The 22143-nt window shown below is 35.4% G+C and overlaps 1 protein-coding gene and 1 long non-coding RNA gene across 2 annotated transcripts; one reads left to right on the plus strand and one right to left on the minus strand.

The window, feature by feature from the left end:
- Positions 1-13246: 13246 nt before the first annotated feature.
- LOC106311486 lies at positions 13247-14444 on the minus strand. The gene is made up of 3 exons (XR_001264032.1): positions 14156-14444; positions 13905-14064; positions 13247-13484 (listed from the first exon to the last, which is right to left on the minus strand). It is a non-coding gene; the product is annotated as an uncharacterized LOC106311486 (long non-coding RNA).
- A 2373-nt stretch (positions 14445-16817) lies between these two features.
- Positions 16818-19581, plus strand: LOC106307377 (monoglyceride lipase-like). The gene is made up of 7 exons (XM_013744314.1): positions 16818-17532; positions 17648-17686; positions 17797-17867; positions 18380-18444; positions 18514-18603; positions 18685-18777; positions 18857-19581. Exons 1-7 carry the CDS (start codon positions 17069-17071, stop codon positions 19256-19258), a joined length of 1224 nt encoding a protein of 407 aa, XP_013599768.1. The 5' UTR covers positions 16818-17068; the 3' UTR covers positions 19259-19581.
- The last annotated feature ends 2562 nt before the right edge of the window (positions 19582-22143 follow it).

Here is a 22143-nt window from a genome sequence, read left to right on the forward strand (position 1 = left end):
GAACCAGTACACTAATATTGAACTTTTGGTTAAATTTACCACCGGAAAACTCTATACCAGTAGGTGTAAGATATTTGAAACGGTAATTAGTCATAAAAATTATTTGATCGTACAATTCAATAAATACACGTTCTCGGTTAAGATTTCATTTAAAATTGTCTTTTCTCAATAGATTTACAAAATTTCACTCATTTACCTATATATTAACTATTTTAAAACATAAAAAAATATTAACTACTTACCCTTGCTGATATTTATGTAGGAAGATTTATATCTTCTTCCTTTGAAAATGTTGTGTTTTGTCGGCGATTGAACGTCATGCTTATAATTTTAAAACAACACAAACAGTATTAGTGTAACATACTATATAGTTTGAGCTAATCATTGTACATTATTTATAAAATCAAATAAATATATTTTAAAGTTAAGTGTTTGTAACAAAATTATTTTTCATCAAAAAAAAAAAAAACAGATCAACACCACCAAATGTTAGCGGATGAGATCTGCATGATCTCCCGTTTTTTCCACAAAAAGACAAAAATATTGAACTGCATGCAGATCTCCCGCTTAAACTGCTTGCAAACAGAAAAACGTGAATGGTAAATGTATTGCGGGAGAACTGCACTTGTCCTGCCCTTCCAAGGTTATGAATGGAAGGGGCAGGACAAGGACAGATCATATGTGTTGCAGGAGAACTGCTTTTAAATCCTCATTCACTATTTTTCTGTTTCTAAAAGTAAAAGGCAGAACAACTGCATATTTGACTAATTTTTTTGTCTTTTTGTGCAAAAAGCAGTTCTCCTGTCTCATGTTCTAAACACCCACTTTCTAAAGAGGTTCACCCATTGTCTTTCTCTTGTAACCAATAAAAAAAAATTCTACAAATTAAATTTTTAAAAAATATTATACTCTTCTCTCTTATTTCCATTATTAAGTTAACTTCACTTATCAAATACAAATACATTAGATTTAATTCTTTTTTTTTCTTGTCAACATATAGTAGATTTAATGTTTTTATTGTTTTATCTATAATATATTCATGTAAAAATGACTAATATTTATGAGGCTTCAAATTTAGAACCACAGAGTTTAATAACAACGAAGCTTCCGTAGAAACCACATACATTACATGGAATATATGTATTAGATATTTTTAAATATATAATCATCAACCGGGTTTTTTATTTTTTTAAAATTATATATATATATATATATATATATATATATACAATAAGTATAAATCTAGCTATATAATAAACAAGAAAATATTATGTAAATTGAAATTGATAAAAACCAAATAATTAACATTTCAAATTACCATATTTATTTATTCTTACAATTGAAGTCTTAAATTTTATGAATATAACAAAATAAGAATAGTATATGAGAACCAAAAAGGAATTTTTTACATTCTTTCTTAAGAAAATAAAATTAAAGAGAAAATTAGTTAAATAGTGATAGTTAAACATTAACTATTAAATATTAAATTTAATAATAATTGAAAGCACATTAATTCTATGTTGATTTTTTAAAACCGGGTTTTGAAATTGAACATGTTCACTGGTTTTATCGGGTTTTAGCCGGTTTTACTTGTTTTTCTGAAATCCACGTTTTAAACCGAACAAGACTCGACTTTTTCACTGAGTCATGGTTGGACCGGTTCGATCGGCCGGTCCGGTTTTTGAAACACTAGTTTAATATTGCATATATGTTATGGGAAAATCTAAATATTTTTCAATAAATTAGTTTATCTTTGTTATGTATTATTTATATTATATGTTGATATTTTGGTGTAATTTTTATTGTTTAAATATATGATCTGCATTTTAACTGCTTTTGCCATTCATAACTTCAAAAGTAATTGTCCTGCTTGATCTGCATCTCTCCTGCATGATCCGCTTGATCTGCACTTGTCCTGCTTGATCTGCATGATCCGTTTGATCTGTCCTGCTTGAACTGCTTTTACCATTCGGAACCTTAGTGTTTGAATGGAAGAGTGAGACAAAGTGTAAAAATAATATGCAAGAGAACTGTTTTTTTTTTTTTGTCTTTTTCTGCATAAAAACAAGACATCTGCAGGCAGTTTGACCAATCCCATTTTTGATGTTGTTCAGTTGTTTTACTTTCCATTTAACAAATATATAATTTTCTCTAAATTAAATTAATTGTGAAAATATTTAATTATCATCTATAATATAACTACTTATTATTTCTATACATCAACAAAAAAGAAGAGGCTTCATGTTGGTTATGTTAACTAATGTAACACTTTATTTAAAAACCATTTTCTATATTTATAATTAGCTAAATTCGTAATTTTTAAAAAACACTCGTTTATCTGATTTAGGTATAATTGATTTCTTTAACTTCCAATTTAATATATATATATATATGAATATAAATTAGCAAATAGGGTTTTTCTAGAAAAGTGATTATGTGGGTTAGTTAAATATCTATTATTATATTTACAATGTGTGTTTAATTATAATGTTTATTATGCAAAATATAGTAATATAATTTAAATATGTAGGTTAGTTAAAATTATTTTATTTATATATTGATTTCAAAATTGCGGTAACATGGTTTCAGTGCAAGATTTATTGTTGTGTATGTATTATATTTCTATATTATGTATTTTGATATATTTTATTATAATTTTTATTATTTAAACAATAACTTGTTTTATTTGAACTATTTTTATCATTCAAAATTATAATAGTTGTTTGATCTGATTGCATGATCCTCTTGATCTGCATTTTTTCTGTATGATCTGCTTGATCCACATTTCTCCTACTTGATCTGCATGATTCGCTTGATCTGCACCGCTTGAACTGCTTTTACCATTTGCAACCTATGAACAAAATATCATGTTACTCCTGCTCCATCCTGATCAACCGTAAATCGGGAACCAATACATAACATGATATTTGATTGAAAAGACGATTGATAGTGGTATCAGAGCTGGTTAGCCATCTTGGTTCTGACCCGAGAGGTGTCTTGAGACCTGTCATGGGGCGCAATGAGGACGTTGCATTCTTTGAGAATGGGTGAATTGTAATATCCCGAATTGTGATATATGGAAAGCTTAAGAAAATTGATTTGACTACCTATGTCACCAAAGTTGACTTATCTTTTCCGTCACGCATCCGTTTAGAACTCCATGGTTAAGCGTGCTTGGGCTGGAGTAGTGGAAGGAGTGACCTATCGGGAAGTGATTCGCGATATCGTGCGAGTGAGGCCAAAGCACGGGAAATGCTACAGGTGTACCAAAGCCACTGAGATCTTGTATTGAAACAATCGGTAAAATGGGAACTTGCAGTTTAATGGAATGTAGAGCCGGCTGTACCAAAAAGTGGAAAATTGGGCTTGCTGAATGTGTTACTATTAAGGGTACTATTAAGATTGGAAAAAAACATTGTGTATGCACTTATTTCGTCAAACTAAATTCTCTATTTCGTCCATTTTTGTAGCTACACTAAAACTCAAAATAGTATTTATAATGTGACTACGCCCTATCAATAAGTAATAACATAACAATAGTAATAAACTTGATGAGGTTTGAGTCATAATAAGGGGTAGTTTGTCACCGAATATTATATATATATAAATAATACATGTGTCTTCTTTTCTTTATTTTTCGTTAATTAACAAAATGATCATATTAAAATTAGTAGTTAGTTAATCATTTATATACTAAATTACGAGTCGTAAATATTTACTTATTTTATCATTTTGTTAATTAAGATAACAAGAGTATTAGAAAGTGTTATCTCCCGTACTACGTACGTGCATTATTTTATATATGTTTAGTATTGATTTGACGAATTTTTTCACTTGAGTATACAAATATAGTTAGTTTTTTTTTTGACGAAAAAAAAAAAAAAAACTAACTATATTTGTATACTCAAGGGGAAAAATTCTATACTAAATTACAAAAGCAAAATCTTAACACCTTACGTGCCAGTTTAAATATTTACTTGAAAAAATTTAAAATATTTTCTCAGTCCATCTTGCCACTCACCATGTTCACCACTAACCACCAATATCCACAAAAAACTACCACAATTTTAGTATTTATATATCTGTGGCAGATACAATACGACTGCATTACTAAGAAAACACATTTTCCCTCTACAAACGCACACTTTTTCTTTCCTCTGTTCCACAAACCCTGTGCCTCCTGATATCTCAGAAAAGCCATTATTGCTATACTTCAAAAGATGTGTAAAGAGAACATAAAATTAACAGTCTACCGAGAAGACTATCAACAAAAATGAATTACAGGTATAATGTTGTATTTTACTAACCTTTTATCAGAAGAATATCATATTTTGTATAGTTTCTTTCTATTGATATTTGTTTTATTTGATTTGGCACCAAAAATAAAATAAAAGTCATGATAGCATCTATAATATCCTATTTTGTGATTTAAGTTGAAAGGTTACTTGAGTAACAAGTATGTAATTCTTTGTTTGTTTAGCAAATCAATATGTTTAAAACAATGTATAAGGAGAAACTAGAATTGGTTTCCTTTTTATTATAAAAAATATTATATCTCAACAAAACAAATTGGTAATTTACATTTAGTACCGTAAAATTTACAAAATTTTTACAGTCCAAACTAGAAGAAAGTTTCAGAATTGAACTCAAATGCGTTTTCCATACCATTATGAATTTTTGGCACAAGCGATCAAGTTAATTCCAGGTATATTTTGTATTTATAAAACAAGTAGATATCAATATATGGAAAATCGAGTTTTTCTTTTCTGTTTAATTAAAAAATTACATATCGACTGTAGTTTGATTTAAAGCATGCACATTGGTCACGACTCACGAGGGTGTATATGTAATTTCAGATTTACTAATAATTTACAATGCATGAGTTAGTTTCTTTATATTTGATCATAATTTTTGTGAGCATTAATTCTCTAACTGTTGTAAGAGAACAATAACAAAAGTTACACAAACCTTGCAACCAAGTAAAATAATTTTCAAAAAAAAGTTTTGAGAAAAAAATTATAATCACTTTTGTCGATCCAAAATTTGTTTTTATCATTATTCTAATAGATCTCAGGTATATATATTTGTTGTCGACAAGTATTGCAATCACTGAATATTTATGAATCCGTCTATAAGTTTGGCTACAAAACATACTGTTTTAACATAATAAATTCGATCATTTTCTTCTCCCGTACGCAGTACGGGGTCGAATACTAGTATATAAATAATACATGTGTCTTCTTTTCTTTATTTTTCGTTAATTAACAAAATGATCATATTAAAATTAGTAGTTAGTTAATCATTTATATACTAAATTACGAGGTATATCTACCCAATAAAATTTTGATATGTGATTTATGATTTAAAAAAAAAAAGAGTAAAAACTAATTAACCATTATCCCTAATTTCATGGTACACATGAGAAATTCAACTGTTTTATCTTCTATATAATTTTCAAAAGACTACTCTCTTTCTCTCTTTCTCTCTTTCTCTCTTTCTCTCTTTCTCTCTTTCTAGCAAAAAAAAATCATGTGTTTTATGAATATGAAACACGTAAAGGGAATGAGAGAAAGAGTACCTAGAGGAAGGAGAGGAATCATTTTTCTTATGTTCGTGTGTAGTAAGTGATAAAAATACATGCTTTATATAGAGTAAAAATTAGTTAAGTAATACTTTAAGAATTTATTATGATGAGCTATTAGAGTGTACACGCAAGTTTTTGACTTTTATAATACTTCCTCATTCACTCCGAGCTTGACGGTGAATCATGGAGATCCGCAACTATGACTGATCGAATGAAAATCTCATCAACCTACACCTTATGCGTGAGGGGCTATGCAAGTTTCTGTATGGGCTTTTCTCGCTCATCATGCATGACTCCTTGTCTATTTTTGTAATTCAGTATATTTGTCGCTGATTGTAGATCTGACTTTCAAAAAAAGATTAGGCCATCCCTACACAAACTGGTGGTCTAGGGTAAGGTTTCTTATATAAATTTTAGTTTAATTTAATCTATTATATTACTATTTGAATATATATAATGCATATCTATCAATTTTCACAAATTATAAATTATAATATGACTTTAAAATTATTAGAGTGCAAACGCTAATAATATTGAAAATAGATATTATATGACTTAATAATTTACGTTTTTATAAGTTTTATTAATGCTTTAGACGTAATTTTCAATTAATTTTATTTCCCTATTGCGATATTTTTTTTATTGTTTAGAACTACTTGTTTCAATAAAATTAAATATTTTTATTGATTTAAGAAAGTAAATTTGGGCTTTGTTAATTTACGGCGTTTCATTATTTTTGATGGCATTCTTCTGTAGGAATACAAAACTCTCACCCAAATGAAATAAGATGTAAATATATAGATTGTATTTTTACTTGTCGTCATTCTTTTGTTGTGAAGAGAAAACAGTAATTATTTTAATAGATACTAAAACTAAATGTTTGAAATTGATGTATGATGTTATCAATTTTTAATTTTCAGTAAAAGTATAATAATTTATTTTTATTTTAAAAGTGTATTTCAAAACTTAATCCTTCAATTATATATAACTTCTAAGTATATTCTCACTATTTCATAGAAAACTCGTATTCATGAAACAACTGAAGGTAATGATTTGGTTAAGAAGTTTGAGAAGTTGGTAGAAGGTGAAACAAAATTAATTAGCACATTTAAGATTAGCTCTTAAATTTAATGATTATTGTTTAGAGTTTAGTATTTAAGGGATGGATCGGAGTTTATAAAATTTTATTAAAGTTGTATAAATTATATTTAAATATTTATAAATGATTTAAGAGTCTTAACTAAAATTTTTTAATCACAAACTTAATATGTAAATTGTTATCCTTTAAGGATAAATTTGAAAGTGGTGTCAAATTCGTAGTAAAATTGAAATTTTCCTATTTTAGAAAATACCATGGCCAAGTTGAAAATATTGCAAGGAAAATAAAATAACTCAAATAATACTAAAACAAAAACTAAAACTAAAACTAACAAAATATTACCCAAAATTTTTATATTTTATTTTCTTAAAAATATTCATGCCTAGTAACTTTTTATTTGGGGTGAACATAAACTCCGCTAGCATGTTTATTCGGTTCCAGTGGATACTTTCCATCTCTGTAATTTATCAAGTAATATTCAAGTCCAGTGACTTTTATTTAATATTAGAAACAGGTTTTTTACTTGCGGAACTCAGCAAGAATGTTTTTTAATCTTCGAGTGTTTTATTCTCATCATATTATAGTCAAACTCTTGATTCGTCATTAAGTGGTTGGAAGTGTGAAATGGAATGGAGGTGATGACTATGGACTAATCAAAAAGCTTGGGATTCGTAAAGTAAATATGGTATGTAACCGCATAGCTAATTCATTCCATCAAGTACTTTGATATTTTTTTTTGGAAGGCAATGACTTAGTTGCGGAGGAGTTGATCAAGTGAGATAAACCAAACATGTATCGATCGAAACCGTTATAAGTTTAAGCTGGAAAAAGATAAGTACCAGAACAAAATAATCAACTGAAGATGTAGACGTAATATTACATGTGTGTAGTAGGTATGTTGTTGTTGCAGAAGTTAAGCTCAGTTTGTTATTTCTATTTGGTTGTCTTTACATAAGATTCAGAAGAAAAAAATCCTTAGTTAAATCAACATAAGTTGTTATTTCATCAAATACCGAACCTTTCCAAGAAATAGGCAAAGAAAGCCAAAATGAAAGAATAAATAGTCCTACAGTCATTGCATGAGTTGCAGGTGAACGATGAAAAACCACGTTGAAGCTTCCTAGAATATTTGGAGCAGGAAATGTAGCACCACCCATTGGTTGTTTCAATGGCCTCTACTTTGCTGGTGAAGAGAAACTCAGTAGTCCGTAGTGCATTGAGGCTACAAACGTTAATAATATAATACTTGTGATAAGATTTAGCAGAATGGACCAGGAACAGAATGCACATGTGGGGGACAATGGAGGACATAAGCGTTTAGCTCAGAGACAGTCATATATAGTTTAAATTTTCTGAACACCCCCATACTTTGTCGAACTAGTGGAGCAGTTCATGTCAGTCAGGCTCACCCAAACTGATGTGCGAATATACCTCGAGATATCACATTTGAGCAACTTACCAGTCTAACCTGACCTTAAACATAATGAGCTTCTAAGTTCCTGGCTGATTAACATTTTATCATAATGCGTCGGCGGTGAAGTAGCTGGCAAACAATAGGAAAATTATGAGCAGTGAAAGACAAAATAACACAAACAAATCATATTTTGCATAATGAACCCTGAAACGTTACAGGTGAATTCGAACCTATATAGAAGCTGGCTTGTGATATTAACATACTCTAAAGTGTAGACCTTAAAATTGAAAGAAAAAAATCAGTTAATGACTTGTTTACAAAAGTAAGGAAATAAACAAACTACTCGCAGTTAGATATGTCTCTAAGACAATTAAGTAGCAGCTCACCATCTGGAGCTCTTGCGGAATAATTGCACGAAGAAAATCTTTGGAGATAAATAAATTGTATTGACGTCAACAGATATCTCACGGAACTATAACAGTAACAAAATCAAAATCATACTTCTGAGTGCAGCAACATTATCTCCTCGAAACCAACAGCTGTTGAGCTAGTTGCAGATGAATTTCCTAAGATCAAGATAAAAGAGACGTGAGCACGCTTAGTGTTACTTGAAGTTAGGTAATGTGGAACCGAAATAGCAATATATCTTAACGACATGTTCAAAAAGAAGCAAAATCTTACCTCCACATTCGGTGTCTTTTAAATAACAGAGATGCAAAATATCCATGCCTCAGACAAATAATTGCAGACACTGGTAATGATAAGATCAGAAACAAAAGTATTCAAACATGACAAAGTAAGCAAAATATACATAACAATGAAACCATATCACCAGGATTTGCCATAGTGCAATTGAAGCAACACCATTTCACAAACTCAACTGGCATCTTCTGCTGCACAGGTTCCCAATCACTATAGCCGTCCTCATCTTCTTCATTCAGCAATGCCTCTGCACCGTAAATATCTTGAAACGTCAACTCTCCTCTTGAAACCATAGCTGTTTTCTGCATAAGACATTAACAGATACATGAACCCCAAAAAATTTGTGGCATAAATAGTTAAACGTACAGAGGAAAATCAATGGTTTAAAGTTACTCATCGAGATGTGTTTCACCACCATTGCCATGTTTTCTTTTTGAACCCACAAAATAACTCTCGAGAGTTTCTACACCATTGTTACATCACCAGTGACCGGGACTACTAACTAGAAATCTTCTCTGGGACAAAGTAGAAATAGGGTAGCTTTCAAAAATTAATGTGGCGAGACGAATCAAAACCGAAACTTGTTTTATCAACCTGCATTGCCTCCAATTGTTTTAAATGTCGTCACAGCTAGCCGGTTCTCTGAGTGAGGCATCAGTTTTAGTTTCAATTCCTCCTGAGACTATATATATGTATCCAATTCGATTGATGGGGAGGAGAAAAACATGTATCGATGAGGAGAAAGTGGGTGAATTGATTGAATGCTATCAACACTGAGTCACTCCGTCGAAGGAATTGATGGAAGACAATATGACTGGAGTTACTGCTTGCGACGACAACGAAGGAACCCAACAAAAAACAAATGTTGATTTGTTGATTTTAAATTCAATAAGCCCAAAAAGCTTTCAAGCCCAAGACGTTTAATGATTTACGGAAGAAAGAGAAAATGCTGGAGGACAGCGCTGACGTGTCGCAAAACACCCCCAAGTGACTGCTGACGTCGATGCAGGAGAAGGGAAAGAATTTCTCCTTTATTCTTAATTGTAATAACAATCATTAAATAATAAATGAAAGTCGTGAGAGAGCCAGAGCTCATTTTGCAGCAGCCACCCAGTGATCTTCAGAAAATTTTGTCTGCACCTAGTCAGCCAGTTGAGATTATAGATCGGCAAGTGAAAGCTGTTCAGGGTATGATGACCAATTTGGTTAAAGTTCGTTGGAAGAGAGACGGGATCCAGGAGGAAACCTGGGAGATCGAGATTCAGATGATGATTGATTATCCAAAGCTTTTTCTGGATGGTAGTGGGCAGTTGGTTCATGAGCAGAATTCGGGGTCGAATTCCTTATCAGTAGGGGAGAATTATAACGACCCGTTACTCAGTCTGGTTAATTTGGCCCAGCAAGACACATGCCCATTGCAGGAAACCTTAGGTGAGTTTCTATTTAAGCAGTGGTAGCCTCAATATTTTATTCTGAAAAGTCTAAGGCGTCTAATTTCTGGAGAAACTGAGCCGTCAAGGGGAGTTGAGATCGTCCAGCCACCTTCACCGTCAAGTCTACACAGTGAACCGTCGATAACCGTCTTAGGTAACCAAGGCCACTATCGTGTTCGTGACGCCGAGACGAGTCCGGACCAGGAAGACCAGCCAGAGAGCCACCGTCACGCGCCCTCACACGCGGCTAGAAGTCCCGCGCGTGAATCTCACGCGCCACCGTCTCCGCCGGACATTCGTCGGAGCCACCGTAGCCGGCCACCGTCCGCCGCCGGGAAGCCGCCGCGTCTCCGCTGCCTGTGATTTTCCGGTAAGCCGCCACTGGCGACCAGTTTCCGGCGACTCGCCGGTTGATTCGCTGACTCGCCGGTAACTCGGTCGACTCAGTGAGTCAATCCATTGATCAGTCAAGCCGGTCTGGTTCGGTTTGTTTAATTTATTTTCGGTTTGATTGGTTATTGGGAATTTATTTTCCGGTTAGGATTAAATCGATTTGAAATCGATTTGAATCTGGTACAATTGAAATCGAATTCGGTTAAGGAAAACCGGGTGGTTCAGTCCGATTTCAATTTGGTCAAGGGTTGACCGGCTTGGATCAGAGTTGACCAGGTTGACCTTTGACCAGCGGGTTGACTTTTTGACCAGATCGTCGGTTATCCGTTTTGGACCGTTCGAAGGGCGTTATGACTCTATTTTTGTCCCTGATTTCAGATTTGGAGTCTGTATGAGCAGCTGGAGTTCATAGCTATCACTTTTCCACATTGCTAAGGTGAGGGTTTATTCCGTAAATCTCGTACCAGTGTAGAATTTTCCCCATGTTAGTTTAGATTTCAAATCATGATCCGTCTGTTTGAATTGAGTCTGTTTGATCAGTCTTGATTGATAGCTAGTTCATTCATTGTAAACTGAAACTAGGGGTCTAGAGGATTCAACTGTTGATTGGATTGTGTGATGTTAAGAAATGCTCTATATATTATATATATGTATATACATAGTTATGAGCAGGTATTATGTGCGAGGACGGGGGTTCAGAGATGTCTGGACTAGCGATGCCACTATGGAGTGCGGGGGCTCAGAGACTTTTGGGCTAGCGATGCAGATTGTGTGGGGCGTGGATGCAGAGACGTTTGCATTCGACGCAGCTTTGGAGGGCGGGGGTATAGAGACAGAATGTACTAGCGACGCAGCATATGTATATCCGTATGAGGAGATGTGGGGTGTATGGACTAGCTATATGCTATCATCGCATTGTTTGTGTTTGTGTTCATGTGATGCTTTAAGCGTCTTTTTGTTCATGTTAGAGCTAAACTTCCATAGTCGGAGCTTTATTACTCAAGTCAGTGGTTTGTGTGTTTAGCATCACATACCTTACTGAGTGACTCCCTTGTTACTCACCTCTCATTTTTTTCCCCTTTCAGATGAGTTTGCCGAGTAGTTGGAAAGATTTCAGGATTATTATTTATATTTTATTTTGGAGAATATGGGTATTACAATTCTCCAAATTATTTAATGAAATTTGGTGTAATTTAAATTATATCTTAAATCATGATTATCCTACGGACGGACGGATAAACGAATGTATAGTATAATAAATATCTTAAATTATAATGAAAAGTTGGTGTAATCTTATTATCAATTGAAAAAAGAATAGTTAGAAAAGAAATAAAAAGTGAAACTCAACAAACAGTCAAACGAAACAACCAAAATATCAAAAATTCAAAAGATATGACGTCGATGCTTTTTTAAAAAATTGTTATAGCAGTCGTTTCAAGATAATGCTATTTAACTGTGACAGGGCTGAGATGTGGTTGCACAAAGAGAGAAGTCTTCAGTCAATCCCAATGAACCCTCAAATGCTTCATGAGCTTTGGGCAGATGTTTTCCTCCCATAGATGTCACTCATGAGCTAAACAAAAATACACTTAATGAGAGACTTATTAGGTGATTAAGCTACGGTTAAAGCTTTTATAGTTATAAGTACAACCACTGAACTTAATACAATACTTTTAAAAGAGTGCATCTACTAAGCATGTGATGCTTTCGTTTAGTGAACTCTTTCATCGTCATGATGCAGTAGGGACAAACAAAATAATCAACTTTGGTGAAGAATATACACATTACTTGGTCACATCTCACAAAATATATATGCATTTAACGACAAACATAAAAGCAAAAAGGTAAAGACATGTTCTGATGTTCAAGATGATGTACCTGAATCCATGCTCTATAATAACTTTGGGCATCTAAAAATAATTAAAAAGTATCTCAAAACCATTAATTCATGAAACATTTCATTAGAGCAACAATATGAAACTCATTTACATACAAACCATATTGGAAAACAAGTTACATTTGCTACCACAGCAGCAAAAAGTATCTCAGAGCCAGACAAAAATGTCAATTAAGTTTCATAGATTAGTTCATGGTTGAGTACCTAACAGCAACATCTTATATAATTAACCCCCGAGGATCCACAAAAATTTACTCTATCTAAGCTGTAACTAATATGATATAAAGAAATGGGTAAAATTGAAACAAAAGCCAATAACTTTATGCTCAAAGTCTCTTGCCTTTTCCTGTAATATGTGAAGCTCAAAGTTAATTGTTGTCAAGGCAAAAAACAATTGTTGTCAAGGCAGCCCATAGGAGTTGAACCTAACAGTGCCAACCTTGTTCTATAGATTAGTGGAGTTAGTGATAACTAATTTATAGAAATAATAGATGAATAGACATCTTCTTCCAACTCGCTTATCCTTTTCTGGACCAAAGGTAAGCAAGCGGCTTTGTGATCAAATAAGTTTCAGCACTGCCATTATCATGATAAAAGTATTGCACAGTGTCTATATGAGCTAAGAAAATGATTCCAAACAGAAAGAAAGTAGCAACTTAACAAAACCCTGAATATGATTCCAAGGGTTTATAAACTGATGATTATACACTTTACTAAGTTCACTGGCGAACTAATGATCAGACCCAGCCTCTTGCCCTGCCTTGTCCTCTGTGTTTTTCGAGATTGTGTTTTTGGTGTCGTGAACAACAGCAGAAGGTAGAGCTTCCAAATCTGTAGCCATCAAGCCTTTCTAAGCATTCAGAACATCACTGTCTTTGATTTCAGGCATTTGAGACACATCTTCACTGAAGTTACGCACTTGTCCTATATGGTTGTATCAATTGCTGGAGGATACAAACACACTGCATTTTCACCAGTAAGCAATGTCAAATACAAATGAACGTATGAGTATAGAACTCTCAAGTCTCATAACACAAAAGAGATACAGTTATTAGTGCCACAATGACTATACCACTCTTTACAGAAGTTGATAATGAAAATGATCTAGAATTTGTGATCCTCGCAACGGAAAACACTTAGTGAACATAATTTAGAAACGAAATGAGTGGCTGCTTCTAGAGATTAACACACTAATCTTAAGATTTCACAAAAGCTAATCAAACAATCTCGTTCACCAAAAGATATAGAATCAAAGAGGCTACACATGTCCAATGGTAGGAGATGCTTGACGGCTCTAGTTGAAGATGAGTTTCTCACAAATGTAATAATCAAAACTTTGCAAGAAATAGTAAGAGGATTATGTGTATGCTCGGCAGGATTACCTTTGCGTCTAGGAATTGCATGTCGACATATATTAGCTCGCCGCCTCCCTCCCAAGATCTCAGAAGTCGAACCTCGACGGTGGTGCTACAAATTCCGATTTTCAAGTCGGCGAGAAACACTTACGGCGGCGATTAACAGAGGAGTTTGCAATTGTAATCTCTGTAAAAATGTAATAAATATAAAGATTGAGATGAAGGACTGATGAATTTCAATGAAAGAAACATACGTATTTATAGTTGTAGATTCATACCATTGAAGAAATGAGGGGATGTATTGAATGAGACATTGTGTGAGGGACCGGGTAGAGATTTGATAATCATGATTGAATGCTTGCAGTTTCCGTAACGATTCTGGATATTGGAAGCCGGTAGGCAGAACATCAAGTGATAGACACAAGCGCTGACTTCGAACAAAGATTGGTCGGAAATAAAAAATGTATGTAACCCAATCTGATTTTCATAGGCAATAGGATGAACATGATATGACGTACAAAGGCGTCTTTCTATCAGAAGTCACCGCAGACCGTGTAGAGACGAAGCCTAGATTCCATTCTTCGCGGTTGAACCTATTGGGCTATCGGACTGTCTATATCCAGTCTTCAGAGCCCAAATCACAGTTACATAAAGATTAAGGAGGAAATAAGCCTAAAACATATTGACTTAAAGAAGTGCAAGCGGGACACGTGTCGCGAACATAGGAATCGATTTTCTTGACCTGACGCTGACGTGGCAGCCTCACAGAAAATAAAACACTACTTTATAATAATAGATAGATAGATAGTGTTAGTTGCAAGACGCACATACTTGCATTTACATTACATGCATATTGGATCTGATTCTTATTCTTTATATTGGATCTGATTCTTATTTTTTCTTTCTTTTTTGACAATTTCTGATTCTTATTCTTCACAAGTTGTTTTTAATACAGAAAGGGGGGGGGGNGGGTTTACTGGTTTGTTTACTTATTACAGATGCTCGAGACTGACTACGCTAGAATTTTATGATCACTTTTAAGCGTTTGCTCAGGTGCTTAGACCATCATTAACCTCAGTCTCTTAATTGAGGTTCTTAGCTTCGGCTAAGAGACGGTTCTTAACTTTTCTTAGTTAAAATCTAAGAAAAGTTAAGAACCGTCTCTTAAATAAGAGATATAAGAATCGTCTTTTAGCCGAAAAATGTAAAAAAAAAGTGTCAAATCATGAGTTAAGAACCCCGGTTAAGAAACTGGGGTTAATGATGCCCTTTATATCTTGGTGCTGTTCGGTCGCCAGCAATAGTGATCAAAACAGTAAGCAATAAGCTATTACTATTATTGTTGTTCGTTTCATTTCTTATCAGCAATAGCAACCAAAATTTTGATAGTTATTTTTCCCATAAAAACACTAATTTATCGATAAAAATGCTAATTTATCAGTGATAAAAAATTTAGTCGTTGGTCGCTGAAATTGATCGTCTAATCATTACAATAATTAAACGAACAACATTTGACTGCTACGGCCAGCGACTGTCAAACGAACAGGGTTTATTGCCAAAGTCTTAATATTTTGTATGTGATAGTTATTGTTGTTCAATAAGAGTTTACAATGATTTGTATGTTTTCCAGATTGGGATGGAATCACGGATCACCAGGACACGTAGGCTACCTTGTCAACGAAGCAACAGTATTTTCTCGACTTTTTCAGTCTGTCTCGAGGAGGTATGTCGGTATAATGTTTGATAATATATTACTCGTATGTCGGTAATAATGTTTGATATGAAATTAGATAGGCTACTGGAACAGAAGAAAAAAGAGTGGTAAACGCTATTTTTGGAGCCGTGGAAGTGAGGGGTCTCTTTGCGACACGTGTTTGGTCCATCGCTCCCTTGAAAGCAACGGTTCTGTTTCTTTCACGACGATAACCAGCCGCCGCGTTTCACCTCGTGATTTTTTTTGTCAGAATTTTAGACTATTATTCCCTCAGTTTCATATTAGTCGATGTTTTAAAAGATGTTTGTTGTTAAATAGATAGAAATTTTGATATATTTATATTATTTTTAACTTTACTGAAAACTGTATAACCAATTAGATTTTAGAGTTATTTTTTTAATTGGTTGAATGATTTTAAAATTATATTTGTAAAGTTATTTTTTGAAAAAAAAAGAGTATTATGCAAACATTTTCTGAATTGTTTTGCATATAAGTTTTCTTATGCAAACAAAATTGTCCATAAGTGTCTGTATAGTTGCGACTAGTATCACGTTACAAGGTGAACTATTACTAGATTATCATTCACTTCTTACTCATGTGGATGCTTGTTTAGTTTTTTTTTTTACTACGAACATAGTTAAAACTTAAAATGCTTTCTACTATTAATGTTTCAGTGAAATCTGTTAGTGTGGAGTGAAGATGTCTAAATCCGGATTTGATTGATTGTAAGTTTGTAACAGTTTTTTGTTGTTGTAAGTTTTAAGACATGTGGTTAATTCATTAGTGGCCCTAGTTGAGAACGATACTTGTCTTTTTGGTGAATAAAATTATATCATGAAACCTCCCATTATATCGCAAACGTCCAAAACACGACGTATTGGAGGCATGGTTAGAAAAAGCCAACATAGTTGGGGCAATATCGAATTTATTCTTACTTGTGGAGCTTTTTATCTCTAATTTTTAATCATATATTGCTAAAATGAATCAACCACGAAGAAAGTAATTTGCCAAAAAAAGAAGTGATTTACACCCGATACAAATGGAAGATTACACATAAAGATAGATAATATATGGACCGGACCTTTCATTTGTCGATTCTGGAAGCATCTCCTCGTGTCTTCTCATGTGTCCCGAAGCTACGAAGGCTTTTTGTCCAAGTTAAAAAAAAATTCACAAAACGGTAATAAAAGATTTGGATTTATTTCTTTATAAGGAAGGTTATCCTCTCGAATAATTTCACAATCATCTTTTCTTTCTTCTTTTTCTTCCTCATCAGCCATTATTATTATAATCCAAGCTCTGTTTCTTTTAAAACTCTGTTCATAATAAAAAGAGGAGGCCCTAAATTTGGATTCTAATTTTGGACGACAAAACAATTGTTTTTGTCCAAAAACAAATTTGTGAACCCTTACTGTAATAACAATCATCATCGTCAGTTTAAAAAAAAAAACAATCATCATCGTCATCGTTATCGTTAATGGCGGTGGAAACAATGTCCATGGGAACAGATCATTCATCAGCGTTGATTCTAACGTCGGGAGCAAGCGGTCGGGTTAGGGCTCTCTTCTCCATGAGAGAGCTCAAGCGCCTCTTTACCATCATCCACTCGCTCATTCTCTTCCTCCTCCTCCCGTTTCGCTTCGTCCTTTGGCAGGGGAAGATGGGAGCGGTGGTGATCAGAGACGAGAAACAGGAGAGCAAGGTGCGAGCCGCGCCGCAGATCTTGGTCAAGAAAAGGAACATGATCAGCGTCTCGCCTCCGTCGGTTCCAGCTGCGGTGGTTGATGAGGAGGTTGCCGTAAGAAGGGAGCTTGCGATAAGGCGAGTTTTGGAAGATGAAGGCGGGGATGGAAGCTACGTCAGAGATTATTCGCTTTTCACGACGAAGAGAGGCGACACGTTGTTTACTCAGTCATGGTCACCTCTTTCCCTTAATCACAGGTAATTATTTTTCGTTTAACTTAAGTTTTGTCCTTACAAAAAAAGTTTATTACATAATATTTCATTATGTTCTTGTCTGGTTTCTTAACTTTCTTGATTTGTCTATTTCTTGCAGGGGACTTGTTGTTCTGCTACATGGCTTAAATGAGCATAGGTTTGAATATATATACGTTTCTAGTTATGCATCATTTGCTTTGTATATAGTTTTTTTTCTTTTGGAAGAAAGAAAGCTTAATATTAGTTTCTTTTTCAAAATTTTTGCAGTGGAAGGTATAATGATTTTGCAAAGCAGCTAAATGCTAATGGGTTCAAGGTCTATGGAATCGATTGGATCGGTAATCTTTCTTCTCTTTCACCACTTGTAGTTAGCTTTCTGATATTCATCCTTAGTCAGTTACTCGAACATCACATGAAAAGTTATCAAAGTATAAACCTATACATGGTTTTCAACATCTTGATGATTTGAGGTTAAAAAAAAAAATTCACATAGTTAGTAGTCTTGATCTTGAACGTTTGGTAACATATATGTAACATGTTCTTAGCATAAATAGAAGCGGACATTAATTAGTAGTCTTCAACAATGTCTCTCTGTGTTTGGATGTGGCAGGGGAATATAGTGATTTTGTGTTTGAGGTGCTGCTTAATTCGTGTGGAAAGGTGACACATAAACCTCATCTTTAGTTTTACACTGCCAACAACTTAGGGACTATGATTTTTTTTTTTGTTTACTATGATTTGTTATATATGCATGAAGTTTAGAAGTTATAGCCTTTTCAGGCATCTCCCTCAGTGATAATAACTTCCATATCTAATTCATCTGACCGTGAAAAGTAAATGTTTCTGCCAGGTCATGGTGGAAGTGATGGACTTCATGCTTATGTTCCTTCCCTTGATTACGCTGTTGACGATTTGGTATCTGACTCTCCCCCTCTATAGTTTTTAGATTCCAAAACAAACTAACACCATCATTACCTTTTGTAGAAATCGTTTCTTGACAAGGTTCTCACAGAGAATCCAGGACTCCCCTGTTTCTGCATTGGACACTCAACAGGAGGAGCCATCATCCTCAAGGTTAACATCTTTAGACTTATTAAACAGCCATCATCCAAGTAGTACAGAATCTCAAACGATGTATAAAACAATCAAGTGCAGGCTATGCTGGATCCAAAGATCGAGTCTCGAGTTTCAGGCATTGCATTGACTTCACCAGCTGTTGGAGTCCAACCATCTCATCCAATCTTCACAGTAAGTCATATATAGTTCACTCATTTTTCAACTAATCCTTACCAGTCTGCTCAGTTTTATTTGTTTTTAATTCAAACAGGTTCTTGCTCCAATCGTTGCGTTCTTGTTGCCAAGGTACCAACTCAGTGCAGCAAACAAGGAAGGAGTGCAGGTTTCTCGTGATCCACAAGCTCTTATCACCAAATACTCTGACCCTTTAGTATTCACCGGATCCATCCGGGTTAGAACCGGCTACGAGATCCTTAGAATCGCTTCTCATTTGCAGCAAAATTTAAACAAAGTGAAAGTTCCTTTTCTTGTGATGCACGGTACAGCAGATACCGTGACTGATCCTAATGCCTCTAAGAGGCTCTACGAGGAAGCTTCTTCGTCAGATAAATCAATGAAGCTCTTCGAGGGGTTGTTGCACGATCTCCTCTTCGAGCCTGAGCGAGAAGTCATCGCTGGAGTCATTTTAGATTGGTTAAACCAAAGGGTTTAAGATTCTTCCATACCAGCAATTACTTTCACGCCTGATCAAGAACTTCTTGGTTCAGACAAACAGAATAATATATTTTTGTGGAAATTTCTGAGTAACATGACTGAGAATCATGAGGAAGAAAGGAGTTTTTGGTTGATTTAACAACTTCTTAAGATAGCGAAAAGACAAGACTCAAGAAACTGAACTATCTTTCTATTATTCATTGGTTTCCCAGAACATTTTGACGACGGTAATATATTGTAATAAATCAATAATGATTTTGTAACTTCGAGGATTACGCTATTTCTATCTAATTACTACAATAAGAGATTAAACATAGAGCATTTAAGCGTGTGAATTAGTGATGAGGAGAGAGCCTCTCTTTGATATAACCAAGCCACGCAGCCATGGTCTTTGACTCTTTGACGTAATCTCCCATGTTGGACATATATATATTTTTTTTTGATAACTATAAATTATATTACCAAAAGAAAATTGGTTACATCAGCTGCAAAAGAAGCAGAGAGCTTCTATGGCAAAAAAAAATGAAAAACCAGTGAGAAGCTATATAATTGGAACAACCAAAATTCAATTAAAGTTAGCTATAAGAAAACCACAAAGAGAGCAGGTTCCCACACCCTTTGTTATGTCTTCTTGCTAGTAGAGTGTCCTTCGTTGTCCTGTCAATTTTGTTGAATATGACAATGGATGTTGAAGGAGGCCTCCCATGTTTCCTGTCATTTCTCTCCTTCCAAATGAGGTAGACTGCTGTTTGGCACACAATTTTCCTGAGATATCTTCGTCTTGCTGATCCAGACCTCGAAAGAAGCCATTCAATCAAGTCATTCCATGATGTAATTCGAATCCCTGGGGAGCCAAGTTTCTATTTAACGCAATCCCAAACATCTGCTGCGAACCTACAGTTTAGTAACAGATGATCTCTTGATTCTTGGTCAATGGAAGATAGGGTACAAAGTCCTAAGTCCATCAAACCCCATATAACGCCCCAACCCGCCCACAACTAATGGGCCACCCACGCCCGCTCTCTCGGCCCGTGGGCCCTATTCCGTCTGACGGTCGGTCCGTAAATTTTTCCAAGGTTCGAAGTCATTGTACTGACCCTGCAATCACCACCCGACCTTTCTCCGTGCTGTGGCCTCACTCGCACGCTATCGCGAATCACTTCCCGATAGGTCACCCATCCTTCTACTACTCCAGCTCAAGCACGCTTAACTCTGGAGTTCTAAACGGATGTGTGACGGAAAAGGTAAGTCAACTTTGGTGACATATGTAGCCAAATCAATCATATTAAGCCTTTCCATATATCACAACTCGGGATGTTACAATTCACCCCCTCTCAAAGAACGCAACGTCCTCGTTGCGCTCCACGACAGGTCTCAAGACGCCTCTCGGGTCAGAACCGAGATGGCTAACCAGCTCTGATACCACTTATAACGCCCCGATCCGACCACAGCTAATGGGCCACCCACACCCGCTCTCTCGGCCCGTGGGCCCCATCCCGTCTGACGGTCGGTCCATTAATTTTTCCAAGGCTCGAAGTTATTGTTTGCTGACCCTGTAATCACCACTATAGGGTACAAAGTCCTGAGTCCATCAAACCCCACTGGTGCAAACGCTCATTTAGTGGGAGCCTATTGAGATTAGCCATCCAGAAATTAAAAGCATGTTTTGGAACCATGTTCTTGAACCACACCACTTGTGACCATTCCTTTGTCTCAGCCCTTGGCCTAAGAAATTCCCAAGCTTTCTTTGTAGAGAAAATATCACTGCAACTGTCCGAAGGACCCCACATGAATATATCCGGTTCAGATGGAACAGCTTGATGAGGCCAGTCCCTAAGTGTTGCCCTTACTAGGGATACATTTTGATTCCGAGTTCGAGAAGGAGCCTGCCAGTCCCTTACCAACAGCGCTTCAGCAACGGTTGATTGATCCTGGATACCCATTAAGAGAGGTCCATATAAGCCAATGAAGCGAATCAGAGGACCGTGAATAGACCAATTATCATACCAGAAACTGATTCTCCTTCCGTCTCCTACTCTACAACTCAACATCTGACTCGCTAGAGGTCGGAGGGATAGGAGACTTTTCCAAATCCACGAATCTGTTTCTTTTGCTTCAAGTGACCAAAAATTCCGTCGTTTAAGTTTGTGCTCTCTCATCCAAGCAACCCACAAGGAGGTGGTAGATGCAAAAAGGAGCCAGACTAGCTTGAGATTCAACGCTTTGTTCCAAACTTCGAAATTCCTCAACCCCAGTCCCCCCTCTGATTTCGGTAAACAGCTAGACTGCCACGAGACCTTTGCTACAGATCGCTTCTGAATGTCCCCAGACCATAAGAACCGATTACACAGAGATTCAATTTCCTTCAAGCAACCTTTCGGTAGGCAGAAGGCGGTGAACCAGAAGTTGACAAGGTTGTAAATTACTGCTGAGATCAACTGGACTCTCCCTGCGAAGGAAAGACTTGTCACTGTCCAGCTGTTGAACTTAGCTTTAATCCTATCGGTGAGCGGAGAGTATTCAGACGTCCGCAGTTTTCTGTGCATCAGAGGCAGCCCTAGATACTTGATGGGGAGAGAACCCTTTTGGAAAACAAAGATATTCATTGCTTCTGTTTACTCGGGATTCAGTCCCGCTAAGAAAAGTTCTGTTTTGTCTTTGTTCATTCGCAGACCCGACATATCCTTGAAATTATCAAGAGTTGACGTAATGGTTTGTAGAGACTCTGCAAGACCGTCAAACACAATAATCACATCGTCCGCAAAAGCTAGGTGGGTTACCTTAGGAAATCGTCCAAGGGGGTGGAACCCAATAGCACCGGCCTCAAATTTTTCAGTTAAGAGAGTAGAGAAAGCTTCCATAGCAATGACAAATAGGGAAGGA

The sequence above is a fragment of the Brassica oleracea genome, chromosome C8 (genome assembly GCF_000695525.1).
Source record: "Brassica oleracea var. oleracea cultivar TO1000 chromosome C8, BOL, whole genome shotgun sequence".
Taxonomy (NCBI): Eukaryota; Viridiplantae; Streptophyta; class Magnoliopsida; order Brassicales; family Brassicaceae; genus Brassica; species Brassica oleracea.